General features: G+C 37.2%; 1 protein-coding gene across 1 annotated transcript in view; it reads left to right on the plus strand.

Moving 5' to 3' along the window:
• Positions 1-21344, plus strand: part of PRKG1 (protein kinase cGMP-dependent 1) — a 1246104-nt gene that overhangs the window by 986829 nt on the left and 237931 nt on the right. The window contains exon 6 of the mRNA XM_023225157.2: positions 20357-20434. Coding sequence (XP_023080925.1) covers positions 20357-20434 — 78 coding nt within the window. The remainder of the gene's footprint in view (positions 1-20356; positions 20435-21344) is intronic.

Consider the following 21344-nt stretch of genomic DNA (forward strand, 5'->3'; position numbering starts at 1 on the left):
ATCTGTGTATGCCCATTTCCTAGTACCTAATGCATTCACTTGATGGTTTTCTTCAAATGAACTGATCTGGGATATGGCATATCAGGATGCTGCTAGTTAAGTAATATTGAAGGTCAAAGGAAGTTAGGGCTAACAGTCTGGCAGCAAGGGAAGAAGCAGGGGAACTTGGAAGTCAGCGATGGGAAGTGACTATGTAAGAGTCGCTGCATGCTGCAGTTATCATACAGGACATGATCATGCTATGACTCAGGACAGTAACTGATGTGAATAATAATGAATCCAGGTCAATTTGAAGAAGGTAAATGCACCCATAAGATGTAGTTTAAAAATTAAAATGAGTATAACTGTATAAATGCATTTCAACCAAATAAGAAAGGAGGAGGAATTATATGGAAATTTTGGTTATAAGGGAAAGATACATCATTTTGTAAATGCTAGGTAAATTATATAATGTATTTTATACATTATAATACTCAGTATCAATTTCTGTTTTTACATGTGTTTATAGCCAGAGAAAGTTTCTAGCCGTAGCCAGATAAGGTGATATCACTAACTCAGATCTATTATTTACTCTCTTTTTTTAAAAAAATGCTGCTCAATATCTCTAATGTCATTGATCCATATAGAACCAGGTGGGGAAAAGTTAAGATAAAATGATTGACCACTGGGAAGATTTATTCCAACGCTGTTGGCTGTGAATATCTCCTCCAAATACACAGACTTGAAAATAATTAGTTTCCAATTTAGGATGTTCATAAATGAGCATATGTAGCACCTGTAAGAAACACCTCTGTTTTCCATCTCAAGCTTTCAGGGAATAATATAATTCACATATGTACTTTGCATTTTGGTTGCCTGACTAAGTTTTCTGCAGATGTTAGGAAAAGCTAAATAATTAATTTTAGTTCTGATCCCTCATCTGAAAAATGTAGATAATAATGAGGTTTTTACTAAACATAAAAAGGGCTTCTTGCAATGATCTAAGACAATAAATATTTGAAGGATCTTTATAAATTATAGAGTATTTGTTAGTAATACTAATTTACTGATTTTATAAAACAATGCATTACACTGTCATGAATATTAGTGTTTTACAAATAGTGCAAAACAAGCAGTATTTTAATGTAAATTCTAATTAATTCAAGTTAACAAATACTTGGTTATGCGTTCTTAGCATAAAGCATTGTGGTTGCTGTAGACGGAGATGGAGGGTAAAAATATATGGACTCTTCATGCCTGTAATCCCAGCACTTTGGGAGGCCGAGACAGGTGGATCACGAGGTCAGGAGATCGAGACCATCCTGGCTAACGTGGTGAAACCCCATCTCTACTAAAAACACAAAAAATTAGCCAGGCGTGGTGGCGGGCGCCTGTAGTCCCAGCTACTCGGGAGGTTGAGTCAGGAGAATGGCATGAACCCGGAGGCGGATCTTGCAGTGAGCAGAGATCGCACCACTGCTCTCCAGCCTGGGCAACAGAGCAAGACTCCGTCTCAAAAAAAAAAAAAAAAAAAGAAAAGAAAAAAAAAAAATTCACTCTGTTCTAATTTGGGTATAAGACATATAAATAATCTCTAAGAACAAAAGGTAGAATGAGAATGACAGAAGCTGCAATTATGAAACCAAAGTATGCTATGTTAAGGATGATCTTTATATTTGGATGATCAAGGGATAATTTATTAGACAACTGGATTTTATAAATAGAGATGGTAGTGAAAGAACTTTCCAGGATGAGAGAGTAACAGATGTGAAGCCCACAAAGGAAAAGGTATCCACAATACAACTAAGGCCCTGAAATGGCTGGAGTATAGAGGGAGAAGGGGTATTTAAACAGAGTCAGGGTCTTAAATGTCACAGCAAGAGATCTGAATATTATGCCATGGAGAATGTTGAGCACTTTACGTTTCTGAGCATGAGTTGCAGGATTGCAGCAGTGTTTTGGGAATCACTTTCTAATGACAGAAATGAGTACACTGTCGTGGAGATTCAATAAAACTCAAGACTTCACTTCTCTGTTTGTGTCTGAGTAGTTTTTCTAGGATTATTGTTACTAATCCATTTTTCTGTTTGATTATTTTTTTTTCTTTCTTAGACTAAGGAAAATTGATTGTAAGATTAGTAGAAAGTCAAACTGTGAGCATAGGCTTTCTAAAGCAAACTTGGATTTAAATTTTGTTTCCAAAGTTTACCATGTGGGTGATGTTGGGAAAATTATTCAACCTGTTCAAGTTTCTGTTCTGTTCTGGTAAAATAGAGATCGTAATACCTCAGAGAATCATTGTCCTAATTGAGATATCCTTAACACATTGTCTAGCATGTGATAAATGTTAAATTAATAGTAGCTATTATTTTTTATGGTGTAAGTTACCATTGGTGTTTAAAAGTGAATATTTATAGTTAATATAAAATATTTAGTCATATTGTAATCAGGAAAATTAGCAGAATTTTAATTAATCATTTGTATTTTTTTAATTCCCCCTTTTTCACTGCTGGAAATAGAAAAATAAAAATTCAGGAATGTGATCTCAACCCCTTTGTGGTCCCACTTAAATGCAAATAAATTAACCACTACGGCTTCCATAGTAACCATGTTCTAAAAATCTGTGATCACACTTGCTGAATTGGACATATCTCCATAAAGTAGGTAACAGCCTTTCTTCATGTTTAAATGGTAAGGGTTCTGTGTTTTCTTTTTAGTAGTGGGTGTCTGCAGAGACATCCTGATATGGTCTAGGTGCAGGAGTTGAAGGCAGCAGTATGGAAGGAAGTCTTTATCTGTAAGGATGGTTGTCATGGTACCACTACGTTGTTACATTTTTTCATACTTAGGATGTGGGCTTTACCCTGGCAGGGAGAGAGACTGGGTCTTATATCTATACCCAGCATTTATTCCCACTTCTAGCATACTAATATTACTTGAGATGGATATATAAGCCCAAATCCCACCTTAGTACTTTCTAGTGAGTGCAAGTCATGCACACATCTAGAGTTCAAATTCCCTTCCTCTTGATGTCAAAGCACCTGGGAAGGAAATACTTTAATGAGAAGTTTGCCTGGTGACTATTCAGTTAAAGCCAAAAGAAGTGGCAAATCTAAATGTGTAATTCATTCAAGTGGTCAAGGTTGATAAAACATACCTGGTCAAGGTTTATAAAACAACAGCACACTTCTCTGTGGTGACAGAAAAGCTTATAACCCTGAGATCTGTGATCTCTAACTTGCACACACATGTTGCTCATGAGTGTTTTCTCTTAACCCTCTCTTTCTGGTTTACATTGCTAAGCGAGCTATTTTTTTGTTTTGTTTTGTTTTGTTTTGTTTCTCCTTAGCTATGTTTGTATCACCTTTTTAGCTACTTTGCTATTACCAGCCTTGGAGACAGTCTGTCCTCCAGTTCTATGCAGTTTGAGCTACTGTATGTCCTTGAGTCTATCATTACAACTGCTATCACCAGTAATGACATGTATCCTGAAATCATAAACTCTACAATTTGTGTAAAACAGGAGCTGTTGGGGGAGGGAGGATTATAAAAGTAATGCAGGAGTGTTTCTAGGGCTCTACCAAGTGGGTTTGCACAAGTGGTAAACACATTGAAATGCTACTGTACCAGTCAGTACATATCCTTTGCTAGTAACCCTCTGACTGCTGCCTCAGCTCATTCCGGAGACCTCTAAACCATACCATGACCTAGGAAGGGATCTAGGACCCTGTGCAGCCTGTGTCCTTTCTGACTGGTTAGTGCCCTTAAACTGCTACTTATTAAATATTCCGTTTACTACATTTGGTATTAGCTCTGATAAATACACTAATTTCACTTTCTGGGGAGAAAAAAAAAAAAAAAAAAAAAAAAACCTTTTCTTCCTTTGTCTCCTAATTGTTGAGAAGCACTCAAGTCTCACCAGTGCACTGCTTCTGAGTAGTTATATGGCATATTGTAGAATAAAAAAGGGGGCAAAATCATAAATGACTCTGTACCTTCAGCTCTGAGCAAGACTTCTCTCAAACCAGCCCAGACAGAAACAAAAAATCGTTACCATAAGAACCGCATCCTCCAATGTGTGAGGAGCCCTTTTCTCCCTCATGTCATTTAAATTCTCTCTACTTTCCATTCTTTATTGACCTCTAGCACTCAAGATGCCCTTTGAACTAAATAGTGCCTTCTCAAAGAGAAATGTGAAGTGTTTATTTTAAACTCCTAAAGAAGTAAAATATTGAGTAAATTCTACATACATTTGACCCACTCCACTATTTTTGCTATAGGGTTCATGAGAAACTGATCAACCTGCTTTTTTTCTTTTTGAGTGCTGGATTTATTTTGATAGAAACTTCAATACATATTTATACTTCAGATGGTGACTCTGAAACACTAAACTGTGTGATTCCCTGTAACACATTTCATAATCCATCGGGGCAAACGATTTTCAAGTTCTGCTGAAGCTAATTGCCTTTATAAATCAAATTGTTAAATTTGAGTTATAGTTTAATTAGGTGGAGTAGAATGCTTGCTGCTCTACTCTATAAACGGTTTTATTCTGTTGTGAAATGAATAGGTCTGAAATGAACTAAGTTTAAAATAGATTTTTGGTGTTTTGTGGGCCTGTTTGATATTACTCTTAGTAATTATATTATGTTAGTATATTTGCATCAGAAATCTCTGAAAGGAAATAAGAACAGTTTGACTTCCTCCTTTGCTAATTGACTAGAACTTTCAGTATTGTATTGAATAGAAGTTGTCAAAGTGGGCATCCCTATCTTATTCTGGATCTTGGAAGGAAAGCTTTTAACTTTGTCTCCCTTAAGTATGATGTTAGCTGTGAGTTTGTCATAAATGGTGTGGTTTTTTTTTTTTTTTTTTTTTTTTTTTTCTTTTTGAGATGGAGTCTCGTTCTGTCACCCAGGCTGGAGTGTTGTGGCATGATCTTGGCTCACTGCAACCTCCACCTCCTGGGTTTAAGCAGTTCTCCTGCCACAGCCTTCCGAGTAGCTGGGATTACAAGCTCCTGCCACCATGCCCTGCTTATTTTTTGTTTGCATTTTTAGTAGAGACGGGGTTTCACCATGTTGGCCAGGCTAGTTTTGAACTCCTGACCTCAAGTGATCTGCCCACCCCGGCCTCCCAAAGTGCTAAGATTACAGGTGTGAGTCACCACTTGTATTGAGGTACATATCTTCTATGCCTAATTTGTTGAGTTTTTATCATCAAATTGATGTTGAATTTTGTCAAATGCTTTTTCTGTGTTTATTGAAATGATCACATGGTTTTTTATCCTTAATTCTGTTAATGTGATGAATCACTTTTATTGATTGACAGTGTTTCCTTTGGATGAATCCCACCTGATCATGGTGAATTATTTTTAAAGTGTTGTTGAATTTAGTTTGCTAGTATTTTGTGGAGGGTTTTTGCATCTATATTCATCCAGAATGTTGGCATATAGTTTGTCATTTTTGTTGTTGTGTTCTTGACTGGTTTTGGTATCAGAGTAGATACCAAATGTAGATACCAGGGTAGATATCAGGGTAGATACCAAATCAGAGTAGATACCAATGTAGAATGAACTTGGAAGAATTCCCTTCTCTCCAATTATCTGGAATAGTTTGAGAGGAATTAGTATAGTTCTTTAAATGTTTGGTAGAAGTCAGCAGTGAAGCCATCAGGTTCCACACTTTCCTTAGATGGGAGATTTGTTATCACTGATTTAATCTTGTTAGTAGTTATTGGCCTGTTTATATTTGCTATTTTTTCATGTTTGAATCTTTGTAAGTTGTGTGTGTCCAGAAATTTATACATTTCTTCTAGGTTTTCCAATTTTTGGTATACAATTATTCATAATAATTTCTTGTGATCTTAAATATGTAAAATCCTAAGAGTCCTTCAAAAATTCTTAGAATTAATGAATAAATTTCCTAAAATTTCAGGATACAAAATCAATATACTTAAATTGGTAGCTTTTCTATACATTAACAGTGAACTATCTAAAAAAGAAATACAGAAATCTCATTTATATAATAATAGCTACACACAAAAATAATTTAGATAACTAGGAATAAATTTAACCAAGGAGGTGAAGCAAGATTTCTACACTAAAAACTATAAAGCACTGATGAAAGAAATTAAAGAGAACAGAAATAAACAGAAAGATATTCTATGTTCATGGATTCAAAAATTAATATTGTTATATCAAATATTGTTGAAATGGCCATACTACCCAAAGTGATATGCAGATTCAGTGTAATTTCTCTCAAAATACCAAGGGCATTATTTGCAGAAATAGAAAAATTAATCCTAAAGGTTAATATGGAACCACGGAAGACCCTGAATAGCCAAAGCAATCTTAAGCAAAAAGAACAAAGCTGGAAGCATCACACTACCTGACTTCAAAATACACTAACAAGCTATAGTAACCAAAACACATAGTACTAGCATAAAAACAGATACATAGATGAATGAACAAAATAGAAAGCGCAGAAATAAATCCACATATCAACAGCCAACTGATTTTCAACAAAATGCCAAGAACACACATTGGAGAATGAACAGTCTCTTCAATAAATGGTGCTGGGAAAACTGGATATCCACATGCAGAAGAATGAAACTAGATCCCTATCTCTCACTATGTGCAAAAATCAACTCCAAATGGATTAAAGACTTAAACCTAAGACCCAAAACTATGAAAGTACTAGAAGACCATATAAGGGAAATGCTTCATGACATTCATCTGGGCAATAATTTTTTGGGTAAAACCTCAAAAGCACAGGCAACAAAAGCAAAAGTAAACAAATGAAATTACGTCAAACTCAAAAGCTTCTGTCCAGCAGGGGAAACAATCAACATAGTGAAGAGACAGCCTACAGAATGGGAGAAAATATTCTCAAATTATACATCCAACTGGGCATTAATGTCCGGACTGTATAAGAAACTCAAACTACCCAACAACAATAAAAAAACAAATAACTTGATTTAAAAATCGGCAAAAGATCTGAATAGTTATTTTTCAAAGGAAGATTTAGAAATGGGTAACAGGTATATAAAAAATGTTTTAATCACTAATTATCAGGGAAATGTGAATCAGAACCATGATGAGATTTCACCTCACTCCAGTTAGAATTGCTATTATCTAAAAGATAAAAGAAAACAAATGTTAGTGAGTATGTGGATAAAAAGGAATCTTAGTCTTGGTGGGAATGTAAGTACATTTATATGGAAATAGTACATTTATATGGAAAACAGTATGGAGGTTCCTCAAAAAATTAGAAGCAGAGCTGCCATATGATTCAGTAAATTCACTATGGGGCATGAATCCAAAGGAAATGAAACCATATATTGAAGTGATATCTGGAATTCCATGTTTATTGCTGCGCTATGAAAGATATGAAATCATACCTTGGCTATTGTAAATAGTGCAGCAATGAATGAATGGATTAAAAATGTGGAATATATACACAATGAAATACCTTTTATCTATAAAAAAATAAAATCCAGGCATTTGTGACAACAGATAAATCTGGAGGACATTATGTGAAATAAGTCAAATACAAAAAGCTACATACTGCGTGATCTCACTTGTATGTGAAATGCGAAAGTTTGTTTTATAAAAATAGAGAGTAGAATATTGGTTACCAGGAGCTGGGGAGGGTAAGAAAAAGGGAGGGATGGGGAAGGTACAAAGTTACAGTTTAGATAGGAAAAATAAGTTTTGGTATTCTATCGCACATTTTAGGTAAAAATGATATATATTTCAAAATAGCTGAAAGAGGATTTGCATGTTGTTACCACAAAGAAATGATAAACATTTAAGGTAATAGACTGCTAATTACCCTGATATGAACATTACACACGTATATACATGTATTGAAACATCACATTTTACTTCATAAATATGTATAATTATACATCAATTAAAAGAAAAACTTAAAAACATTTTGAAAAAACAACAAGGATTGAAAATCCATTACGTAAACAATGTCATTGAAGAGCTCAGTTAAACATAAAAAATAAAAACAAACGAACAAAAAAACCCAAGCATTTGTGGAATTTCAGCCCAGGTTATCCCTTCCTTTGTCTGAAATTCAGGATAAGGATTCAGATAGTCCAGGCAGCCAGTGCTACGTCAACAGTTGTCTTTGATTCATAAACTCTGAAGGTGTTCAAGAGGCTTAAAGGATAATGATGTGCTCTAACTACCAAAGACGCAAAGAACTCGAAAATATTTGAGATTCAAAGAAAGAAACCAGCAGTGCCAGTTGTACAAAAACCTATGTAGTTATCTTGCACTGTGAGAAGTGCTAAAAGTTAGTGTGGAAAATCGGGTACTTGGATATACCAAAATGTAATTATAAGTGATTGCCTTTTGTCATAATGTGAGAAAGGTAAGGCAGAAGATTGAGGAAGAAGAACAGAGAGCTCGATAAGGACAGAGATGAACTGAATCAATGTGTTATTTACTTAAAAGGAGATTATACATTCTTTTAAAGAAGCATTAGTACTTTCTACCTATGCACACCTTTGAAAGGGAAATAATTTTTAAAATGACAGAACTCTAATACAAGTATTTTTATTAATGATAATTACTAAGAATGATTTGATGTAGAAACCAGGATACTTCATTGTTCTGAAAGTTTATGGCTTTTGTAAAGAAAGAAAAGTATTTATCAAGGTGTTGTTTGTTGTAGTAAGGAATACATTTTACATTTCAGTCTAGTACACACATAATTATTTACATGCACAAACCAAACACTTTTCCAGGTTATACTTATCTTACTACATGTGCTCTACTTGATGTTTTCTGTTGTATTCTGTTTTTTAAAAAGATGCCATTTGCAGCCCTCTAAACAGATTTCTTGATACCTTTAATGGATTGCATAGAACAAGGGACACAGCAGCATACTCCAAGATGGAGTTACAGCTTTTCTGGGTTCCTTAGACACCATAAAAATGCAAAGCTGCCAGTCATTTCTGTTCATACTGGTGACAGTCCCATTAATTCCTTTAAGAAGTTTCATCTGGGTCCACTGCAGGAAATCTTTATACCTTTGTGTCAACTCCAAACTGCTTGAGAGGCAGACATACAGCAATTCTGACTCTCAGCCAGCCTGTTGGCTTACTACATTTGGGCGCAAGTCACAAATTAATTTTCTAAATTGTTTACATAGTACCAGTACTTCTTGCCCTAGGTACTTTCACATCTATTCCTTTCATCCATGTGGGAACTAGTACGAATCAATCCCAGCACCTTGATAAGGCAAATTTAAATTATGTGTCTTTGGGATCTGACCATACATAGCCGGTCAGGATGAGGCTTAGGCCTGTCTGATATTCTATCCCTACAATATCTTTCCTATGTAGTGGGGGTCAGGCTGATTTATAGAGCAATCCAAGGGCTTTAAATACAAGTGGGTACCTCAGCAGAAACAAGGTCCTGAGACTACCATCAAGGTAGATAGAAATGTAATGATTCAAGTAGAAAGGACTCAGCACAAATGCCTTGCAGTTAAAATGTATCGCAACACCAGAAAGAGCAAGGCAAAGTTCAAGGTGAAGTAATTTGATAAACAATGTTACAGGTATGTGAGGAATGTTTCATCCAGGGCTGCTGTGACATAAAGGAATGTGACAAGGGGCAGCTGTGTACACATAGATTCTTAGCAATGGAGGTGACACAGACTCATATCTGTGGCCCAGCTATTTGTGTCTTAAATAACCTTGGTAAGCTAGGCAAGTTTGGTGTCTCGAGGGACAGTGATGGGCAGGCTCTCTGTCCAGAAGTCTTAGATAACTATACTTGATGATTAAAAGAAAAAAAAAAAAAAAATTCTCTGTCTACACTTGGGTTGCTACCAAGGTGTTTAGGTTTTCTGGGCGCTCTGAGTCAGCCCCAGAAGAGTGGAGGGACACACTTCATTGATGATTAGAGCTCTCCTTGTTTGAGATCCACATTTTCACTCCCGGTGGCATGATGGTTCTTGCAGGGAGGGGAAGGGCTCTGACTGTGGTTATCTGGAAACCATCCTTCCTTCCCATGGTAGCGTGATCCTGGTGAAACTTTTAAGCAGTCAAAATGCATGCTGATATTTGCTGAGATTCTGGTTGTGACTCTTTAGGATGTGTCTCTGTATTCCTTCTCATCCACAGGACATTAACTAGGGAGATCTCTGAATTTTGAATACAAAGTAAGGTTGGAAGTAAACTTTACTATTGTGGGTTTTTTTTTGTGTGATAGAGGAGAGAATGGTAAAGAAGACATTAAACTTTAGATTGTTCAGAGGTTGAAGGTCACTGGGTTAATGATACTGGATTTGGAGAATGACCCAATAAAAATAAATTCATTTCTACTTTATGAGTTATAAGATTCAGTCACTCTGACCTTCTTTTTTTTATGTAAACTACATGCACTCATCATCTGAGCACCTTTACATTTGTAGAGATAATTGTACCTTTACAAGCACTGTTCTCTGTGCATGGAAAGCCCTTCCCCCTTCTTCCCCATCCAGCGAGGAATCACTGCCTGCTTGGGAAAAGCTTTGTATTATAGATTATTTGTTTACAGTTCTATCTCTGTACACTGAAATTTCCCTAAAAATAATAAAACTACCAATTTATAAGTATAGAGTGATTACAATATGACAGACACTGTGTTTTGTTATTATTAACTCATTCAGTCTTCACAACAATCTGTTTATGGGGGTATGGTTATATTTTGCAGAAAAGAACATAGCATAAGAAAGTTAAGTGACTTTCTTAGGGTTCCAGAGCTGGATTTGTAACCAGGGAGCCTGCCTCCAGTATCTGTTTAACCACAATGCTATGCTGACTCTCTAATTGTTGACTGTGTCTTGTGTATCTTTGTAACCTCAGTGTCAAGTGCAGTGTCTCATTCATAGGAGGCACACATAAGTAATGTTGGTTTAATTAATGAAATTAACAAAAGGCTGCACTCTCCTAACCAGGTCGTGTATCTCCTCTGTGCCTAAAGTTCAGACTTGGTAAAGGAGGATTTTACACATTAATTTGAGAAGATCTGGAGGCAAGTTTTTATCCTGCTCAAGAAATGTGGGAAAGTGCTGGATATAAATAAAGAGAGTGTCCTGAGTGGAAGATGAGATATAGCACTTAAATAGAAAAACTCTGTAGTATGAGAGATGTGTATTCCTGATTATCCCAGAGGTCTGGTAGGTTGGGACAGGGTGGTGATGGTATGAGGAAGGAAAATTAGAAAAAATGTTCCAGAATTTATTTATTCTTTTGATATCTTGCTTAATTTGTGGATGATGGTATGAGGAACAAAAATTTTCTTTTAGAGAATAGGGAAGGAGAGCATATTAAAATTATAACCTGAATGAAGTTATCTATTATCCAAGAAAACAGTTCATAACAGAACAACTCCTTTCAACAATGGTTTTTCCATGAGTGAGAAATGGCCCATTTATGACAACTTTTATGCACTGAAAAATATTGCTGCCCTAGTTCTGTGATGAAATCTGTGGTGATCATGGATTGGAGATCAGAGTGAGACCTTCTGGTTTACAGATGTGATAGCTAACTGGTTCCAGAATAGATTTTACCTAAAACTTTATATTACAAACCACCAAAATCCAAGGATAGCAATGGTGAGAATTTTATGCTGTTATTAATAGCTTTCAGTCTTTCTTGGCACCTCTAGATAATGTAGGACCAGTCATATCTAATGGACAGAGCTTTAACAAATACAAAAGTCCATAATCAAGAAATGCCTTGCTTGTTGCCTACGTAGCTAGCATGGTTTTTGATTAATCAAGCTGTTTGATGATTCTGTTCTACATCAAGAAGTCTTGCCTTTGCAGTAAATCTGGAATATTAGGGAGAGGTAAGAATTTCCTTTGAGGAATTGACTGATTTTGGCTTCAAAAAGGCAGGTCCCAAGATTTTAAATAATGTTGTTCTTCATCTTAATGTAGGACTCTTCTTCTGAGATATATCTTGTGAAAGAATGAGGTACAAATCATGACCCAAGATCATATTGATTAATCTTAACTCAGCAGATTTCCAATGATTATTCCCTGTTTCAAACATTTATTAATCATGCTTTAGTTGAGATGTACATGAAATATACATGTATATGTATGTATAAATACAGTGGGCATACCAAGGTGGTTTATACTTATTGCAGCTATTTTTATAATCAGTAGCAGTTACCATAGTATTAGTAATTGCTTGAATTGGTAATTGGCCTGAATGACATATGACCTAATCATTAGAAAAGTGTCAATTATGGATGATCTATGCTTTAATAAAGACTTAAGCCTAACTCCAAACTTAAATATAGAAGAAATAATGATGTAACCTTGGGCTGAAATAATTTAGGGTGAGAATTTATTTCAGAATGATATACTGTGTTTTAGTTTATATTAACTGACATTCAGTGAGAGATTACATTACAGTCAGACTGAAAATGAAATTGCTAGTTACAACACGGTATATTTGATAGCAATAACTATGACTGTGATCTAACAAAAGAAAATAAATCATTTATATTTACCAAGGAGTCACCATCAAGGCCTTCAACAACCATATCCAGTGCCATAGTATGCCTCTGTCACATGTCATCAAATATGTGTAGAATTTTAAAATACCTAAATGTACATTTATGTATTAATGTTAAATTCTGAGAACCCAAAGGCACACAATATTAACAAGAAAAGCCATACCTTATTTTCCAGCAGCAATGAGAAGACAGGCTTTTTTAACTCACAAGTTTTAGAAATAAAATTTCAAGTTATTGTCTTTGGGGAAATGTATTGCTTAATTTAGACATGCTGTCAATTTTCTTTATCTATCCTCCTTATCTCTGATTTATAACTCTGTTTTCTTATTTGAAATGAAGAGATTTGGGCCAAATCTATCTTCAATCTAGTTATTCTTCAACAAATATATATTGAATGCCTATTTTGTGTTAGGCACTGTTCTAAGTGAAACAATGAATATAGCATAAGACCTCCAGGTAATGGGGGGAGGAGTCACAGATAGCAAGCAAAAGAGTAATAATTTCAGATCACAAAGAGTGTGATAGAAGGCTCTTCTCACAGGAGGCTTTGCTGTGGTTTGCAGTTATGCTGGTTATCAAGCAGTCATTAAAGCATGCAGGAGCGTTTTGGCAGCAGCAAACCTTTGGATAGCTTTCTTTTTTAAAATTTATTTATTTATTTATTTATTTTTGAGACGGAGTCTTGCTCTGTCACCCAGGCTGGAGTGCAGTGTCATGATCTTGGCTTACTGCAAGCTCCTCCTCCCGGGTTCACACCATTCTCCTGCCTCAGCCACCCGAGTAGCTGGGACTACAGGCGCCCGCTGCCACGCCCCGCTAATTTTTTTGTATTTTTAGTAGAGACGGGGTTTCACCTGTGTTAGCCAGGATATTCTCGATCTCCTGACCTCGTGATCCGCCCACCTTGGCCTCCCAAAATGCTGGGATTATAGATGTGAGCCACCGCACCCGGCCGGATTTCTTTCTAACTTTGTATCCCACACAGTAATGTGGGATACAAAGTGAATGGGGTCGGAGTGTACATTGGTAAGATTGGCCAGAAAAAGGCTTTATGAGCCCCAGTGATGACAGGAAGATAATGTCAAAAATATTAAGGAGGAGTGTTAGACAGAGGGCCAACTGAGTGCAAAGTCCCGAGGAGGGATCCAGCATGGCACATACCAGTCACATAAAAAAAAAACCAGCAAGTCTGAAACAGAATCACAAGGGTGATAACGGGAAGGGAAAGAAAGGAGAAGTTAATAGGGGTCAGAATACAGATACTTTTACAGACCGCAATAAATTGTTTATGATTTTACTTGTAGCAAGAAGCCATTGAAAGTTTTTAAGCAATCAAGTGTTTTCATTTGATTTGTTATTTGAAAGGTCACTTTGATGGCAGTGAGAAAAAAAGAGGGGATGATTTGGGTATGATGAGTGGGCAAGCGACAGGGAGACCAGATAAGAAGATATTACGAAAGTCCAAGATAAGATTTTGTCTTGAACAAGGGAAATAACAATGGAGATAATGGAAGAATATTGGACTTAGCGCATGAATTGGAAGTAGAAGGCTTTCTAATGGACTGACTGTGGGCAATATTAATGATGGGGATTAAGGAAGACTACCTCATTTGTACAATTATTTTTGAGTCCCTACTATGTTCCAAGCACAAGGTGAGGCACTGGGGATTTTATGTATGGTGAACAGAACTAGACACAGTTCTTGCTTTCAGAGGAGTTAAAATCTGGTGAAAAATAAGCATACAAGTCAATAAATACAAGCCTAGAGAAGGGCAATGCAATATAGCTGTGTGGTATTGTAAGTTCATACAATGGAGAGACCTAATTTAGCCAGAATGTATGTGTGTGTGAGTGTGTCTGTGAGAGAAGCAGAGTGTCTGTGTGTGTATGTGTAGTGGTGGTGGTGAGGGTGGATATGCCAGGTGAGAGAAGGCTGGGATCTGAAAGAAAAGTGGGATATAACTAGGGAAGCAGCAGTGAAGTATGGCAGTAGGAGTGTTCAGGCCTGTTGGTGGCACAGCCAAGGAACAAACCTCAGAAGGCTGGCAGGGCTGGAGAGCAAAAATCAGGAAAAGTGAGAAGAGGTTGGATACTATGGCATTGAGCAGACATGGTGTTGTAGGCCATGTTCGGGAGATTGGCTTTTATCTTAATAACTATGGAAACCTTTGAAAGGAAACTGTCTAATTGCTAAGGTTTCTTCTTACTCTAAATTCTGTATATTTCTTTGATTTTATTTGAAATATGAAAATGGTAGAGCTATAAAATGAACTTCAAAAACCAGGGAAGGTGCTGGCATTTGATTAACATAATTAGAGAGCCTCTTGAAGAATCAGCATTCAAGATTATCTTCCCCTCTGGTGCAATTAAATGTTTCAGAATAGCTTAGTCATTACAGTCCTGGTGTTATGACATCATGAATATTATCTTTCCCAAACCTGGAAGGCCTTTGGCCACTGTTCCATAGGTTGTTCTGTGACCCCGGGATTTTATGAGCTCATACAACATGGACATAAGTTCAGTGGATGCCTGTATAGGTAAACAAATATTTATATGGCAACTGTGGGTGTTGAGTTCTGAAACACCATATCAGATGATATTAAGAAGACGATTAGATAAGTTTCATGAATTAAATAGACTAGACTATATCTGGATATCATTGCCAAACTTTCAGCTTCTTAAGATGAAGAGATTAAGAATATAAAAAAATTTAGAGTAATTACAATGAGCTGGGGGCAGTTTTGTTCCCAACGGAGTAATTAGCGATGTCTAGAGACATTTTTGATTTCTACAACTGGGGTTGGGGTGCTACTAGCATCTAGTTGGAAGAGGCTGACAACTCTGTTAAACATCCTGCAGCAAAACTGGATGTACAGGATATCTCCCTACAATAAGAACGAATGGCCTCAAAATGTCAATAGTGGTGAGGTTAAGAAACCCTAACTTTCACTCATTTTAGTATATTACAAATAATTTTGGTTTTCTGAAAGAAAATAACTATCAAATGGATAAGGATATGCTTTTTAAAAGGAGATGGATGAGGGGAATGAGCTCACTTAAGTTAAGAGTTCTTCAATTTTTGGGTGCTTTTTATTTGCATTTTTCTACTTTTTCCAAAATAATTGTATATTCACTAGTATTATTTGATCATAATGAGCTGCTTATTTTCCTCTTTCTGGGATGCTTTTCACCTGCTTATCATTGGTGACCTCTTCATCCTTCTGTTGGGGCTCAAGAATCCTCTGTGGAGAAGCTCTTAGGAAGTCACATGTCTCCCAGACTGTGCTCTCACACATATAACCCTGTACTTATATACAGGAAAGCATTTTGCATACTGGATTATTTTGGCAATTTTGAGTGATCTTGAATTAGGAACCAAGTGAGAAACAAGACAGAGTAGGATAAATGGAGGCAAACATTACCATTATTACTAATAAAATCTGAGTTACAGGATGTACCTTTGGTATGACAGCCAGGTGGTCTTCCCAAATTAAACGCTATCATTGTGCAGAATTAGCTGCCCTGTCACAGAAGCTCAGACAAGGGCAAACTTCACTATTGTGGAGAGAAGAGACTTCCCCCGGAGAAGCAGCAATGCCAGCCCTCTGTGGGAAGCTCCCTTCCATGAGGAAAAGATGAGAAGTTGAGATGAGCATACATAACTGTTTAATTCCAAGTTTATCAATCAGATAAGTGATGCCACTTTTGCTGGTGCAGAGTGAGGAAAGGGGAAGAGAAAGGTACTTAGTTTTACTAACTGAGCTTCATTCACGTGGAAGGAAATATCAAGAGTGGGAAAGATGTTCTCCTCTCCCCCTTACTCCAAAGCTACAACTGTAACTCTGCTACTACCTTTGCTATCCAAGACAGTATCTATTATGTGTGACTATTTAAACCTGAATTTATTAAAATTAAATAAATTTTAAAATTCAGTTTCTCAGTCACACTGGTCATATTTCAAGTGCTCAGTAGCCCCATATGTCTTGTGGCTACCATATTGGACAATACAGTTATAGAACATTCCAGTGGATGGTGCTATTATGAGATTTTACCCCACTCATCTTTGTATTATCAATGCCTATAAAACGGTCTGCCTCTGAGGCCCTCAGAAATGTTTGCTGGAAAGGCACACTGGCTCATGCCTATAATCCTAACACTTGGGGAGGTCAAGGTGGGAGGATCACTTGAGCCCAGGAGTTTGAGACCAGCCTGGGCAACAAATAGGGAAACCCTATCTCTACAAAATAATAATAATAATAAATTAGCTGGGCTTGGTAGTGTACACCTGTGGTCCCAGCTTTTTGGGAGGCTCTATTAGTCCATTCTCATACTGCTGGTAACAACACATCTAAGACTGGGTAACTTAGAAAAAGGTTTAATGAACTCACAATTCCACATGGCTGGGGAGGCCTCACAATCATGGCAGAAGGCAAAAGGCACTCCTACATGGTGGCGGACAAGAGAGAATGAAAGCCAAGTAAAAGGAGAAACGTCTTATAAAACTATCAGGTCTCATGAGACTTATTTACTGCCACAGGAACAGTATGGAAGAAACGGCTCCCATGATTCTATTGTCTCCTACCAGATCCCTCCCACAACACATGGGAGTGGGCACTACAATTTGAAGTAGAGATTTGAGTGGGCATACAGAGCCAAACCATATCATTTCACACTAGCCCCTCCCAAATCTCATGTCAAAACCAAACGTCCCTTCCCAACAGTCCCCCAAACTCTTAACTCACAGTAGCATTAACACAAAAGTCCACAGTCCATAGTCTCATCTTAGACAAGGCAACTTCCTCCTGCCTATGAGCCGGTAAAATCAAAAGTAAGTTAGTTACTTCATAGATACAATGGAGATACAGGCATTGGATAAATACACCCATTCCAAATGGGAGAAATTGGCCAAAACGAAGGGGCTAAAGGCCCCATGCAAGTCCAAAATCCAGCAGGGCAGTAAAATCTTAAAGCTTCAAAAATGATCTGCTTTGACTCTGTGTCTCACATCTAGGTCACACTGATGCAAGCAAGAGGTGGGTTTCCATGGTCTTGGGCAACTCCACCCCTATGGCTTTGCAGAGTACAGCCTTTCTCCTGGCTGCTTTCATGGACTGGCATTGAGTGTCTGTGACTGTTCCAGGGGCACCATGCATGCAAGCTTTCAGTGGATCTACCATTCTGTGGTCTGGAGAATGGTGGCCCTCTTCTCACAGTTTCGCTAGGGAGTGCCTCAGTGGGGGACCCTCTGTGGGGTCTCACATCCCACATTTCCCTTCAGCACTCCCCTAGCAGAGGTTCTCCATGAGAACTCTGCCTCTGCAACAAACTTCTGCTTGGATATCCAGGTGTTTCCATACATCCTCTGAAATCTAGACAGAGGTTCCCAAACATCAATTCTTGACCTCTGTGCACCCACAGGCTTAACACCACGTGGAAGCTGCCAAGGCTTGGGGCTTGAACCCTCTGAAGCCACAGCCTGAGCTGTACCTTGGCCCCTCTCTGCCAGTGCTAGAGCAGCTGAGACACAGGGCACAAAGTCCCTAGGCTTTACACAGCAGGGGAGCCCAGGGCCTGGCCAATGAAACCATTTTTTCCTCCTAGACCCCTGGGCGGGTGTTGGGAGGGCCTGCCACAAAGGACTTTGATATACCCTGGAGACACTTTGCCCATTGTCTTGATGATAAACATTTGGTTTCTTGTTGCTTATGAAAATTTCTGCAGCCAGCTTGAATTTCTTCTCAGAAAATAGATTTTTCTTTTCTGTTATACCATCAGGATGCAAATTTTATCAGCATTTTGGTCAAAGCCATTCAAGAAGTCTCTAGGAAGTTCCAATCTTTCCCATATCTTCCTGTCTTCTGAGCCCTCCAAGTCTCTAAGAAGTTTCAAACTTTCTCACATTTTCCTATCTTCTTTTGAGCCCTCCAAACTCTTCCAGCATCTGCCTGTTACCTGATTCCAAAGTCACTTTCACATTTTTGGGTATCTTTACAGCAGCACCCACTCCAGTACCAATTTACTCTACTAGTTTGTTCTCATGCTGCTTATAAAGACATACCTGGGACTGGGTTATTTATAAAGAAAAATAGATTTAATGGGCTCATAATTCCACATAGCTGGGGAGGCCTCACATTCATGGCAGAAGGCAAAAGGCACATCTTACATGATGGTGAACAAGAGAGAATGAGAGCCAAACAAAAGGGGAAATGAAACCTCTTATAAAACCATCAGATTTCTTAAGACTTATTCACTACCATGAGAACAGTATGGAAGAAACTGCCCCCATGATTCAATTATCTCCCACCAGGTCCCTCCTACAATCTGTGGAGATTATGAAAGCTACAATTAAGATGAGCCACAGAATGAGACCCTGCCTCAAAAAGGTGTTTGTTAAATGAATACATGAAAGTGGATTACTGCCATTTTGTTTTTCAAATCTGCATGTTGTAAAGTTCTTTCCATTTTAATGCAGCAAAACATGAAACTTGAACATAGATATCTTGTTAAATGGAATAAATGAGTTGAAGAATATGCATTCTATAATATTATTTTTATTTAGAAATAATTATTTGTATGCATGTGTGTGTGCAGGGTGGGGTGGTGGTGGTTAAAAGCATAGAAAAAAGTCTTGAAGTGTACATACCAGACTGTATATATCATCTGGTGGTTGAAATTGAGGGAAAGGAATAAGGAATACCTTTTTTACTTAAACATTTTGTTCCTAGAAAACTGAATTACTTTTGAGTAAAAAAATTAGCAAATTAGGTAGTATGTTAACTTTCCAGATACACTAAGAAAATAATGGCTCTTTTCAATGTCAAGTATTAATGAAAGGCAATTTTAAGGCAATCTTAGCATTTTATGTGTTAAGATAAATGGTATTGAAGCATAAGTACAATTAATACCTATCAGCCTAATGGATATTGCACATAAACAGTAAATTCTGTTTTGTTAGGAGTGTGCAAAATAATGTTTTATTTCCCAAAAATAGAGCTTCTCTGCTATGCTGCAAAGAAGCATAGGGTCAGACGGCACAGTTCTCATTTTTCTGTTTGACCTCTTGACCCAGCAGTATACTTTCTCCCACCTCTCCTTATTGAAATTACTTTTGTTCATTGCAGAAGTAATCTTCACCCTGGAAACGGACCTAGTTGTGGCGTCCATGTCAGAATACTGATATACTGACTGTGATAATCCTTTTGCAGCCTTACCTCACTCCTTGTTTGATAGTTTATAAGCTCACAGATGCTAGACCAGAATTCAGTCCATAAAATTAAGACATTCTATTTGACAGGCCCATGTCTAAACTGCTGAAGCAAGAACACTAAAGCATGAAGTGGTGCCTTAAAAAGTAACTAGGGCCGTCTAACCCACAATAAAAATCAACCTGGTTTCAAATGAAAATTTTTGCATTCTGTAACAATTTCTTATGAAAAAAGGGCTCTCATTGTGAGAATATAAAACCCAATGAAAATGACAAGTAAAATAATATAGAATTAGTAGTTGAATTAGCAGCTCTGCTGTTTTGTTTCATGCTCAGTTGATGGGAGAAAAGAATATTTTCATCAAACAATTGAAATGAATGAATTTAAAGATATGATATAATCACCTAGAAAAATGACATTAAAAGCAGTCTTGAAAATGAGCATTATAGAAATGTTATCTTTGTAAATATTACATGCATTAATTAATAGTCATTATTAAATCATGATGGTTCTAGGCTTGGATAAAATTCCATCAGGATGAATGTATCCCTGGGGGTTGATATTTGAAGAGGCTGAGCTGTTTGGTAGCTTACTCCTTGCTTAATTTTTTTTTCTTATTGTTTCTACTTTTCAGACCCACTACGAAAATGGAGAATATATTATCAGGCAAGGTGCAAGAGGGGACACCTTCTTCATCATCAGCAAAGGAACGGTAAGCTTTGGTGACACAAGACAGTGATGCATTAGGGGAGTCTTGGATTGGTTAGTAACTCCAGTAGGAACACATGCAGAGTCTTGTGCTATATGAGTTCGTCTCATTTATTGACACAGAGAGGTATTAGAGGGTGGATCTTACAAAAAATGATGCAGGAGGGAAAAAAAGGTGGAGCTTTGAAACCAGTAAGTAGCTTACTTGCTAATAATCATAATATTAGATGTCACTGATATATTTGTGTGAATAGAAAGATCTCTGTCATTAAAATAATATAATAAAAAAGAAAATACCAGCTGGATGTGGTGGCTCATACCTGTAATCCCAGCACTTTGGGAGGCCAAGGCAGGCAGATCACTTAAGCTCAGGAGTTCAAGACGAGCTTGGGCAACATGTCAAACCCCATCTATACAAAAAGTAGAAAAAATTAGCTGGGCATGGTGGTGCATGCCTGTGGTCCCAGATACTTAGGAGGCTGAGACAGGAGGATCGCTTGAGGCCAGGAGGCGGAGGTTGCAGTGAGCCAAGATGGTGCCACAGCACTTCAGCCCTGGTAATAGAGCAAGACTTTGCGTCAGGAAGGAAGGAAGGAAGGAAGGAAGGAAGGAAGGAAGGAAGGAAGGAAGGAAGGAACTTAGGTCATTTACAAAATTCATCTAGTCATTAGAAGCAGTAACACTGCTATAATGAAACATCTGGGATTTGAAATCAGATGGCCTAAATTTTAATCCTGTTACAAAACTTAGTCATTTTAATGCCCTTAGGAAAGTTGCTAAATACTCTGAGGATGATAAGGATAGATATACACTAATGTTTTAAGTTATTTTCATAAATAAATATTGGAACTAAAAACTACTAAAAGTGATAAATTATAAAGGAAGGGGTAAAAATGGAGTAGACAAAGGTTACG

The sequence above is a fragment of the Piliocolobus tephrosceles genome, chromosome 9 (genome assembly GCF_002776525.5).
Source record: "Piliocolobus tephrosceles isolate RC106 chromosome 9, ASM277652v3, whole genome shotgun sequence".
Lineage (NCBI taxonomy): Eukaryota > Metazoa > Chordata > Mammalia > Primates > Cercopithecidae > Piliocolobus > Piliocolobus tephrosceles.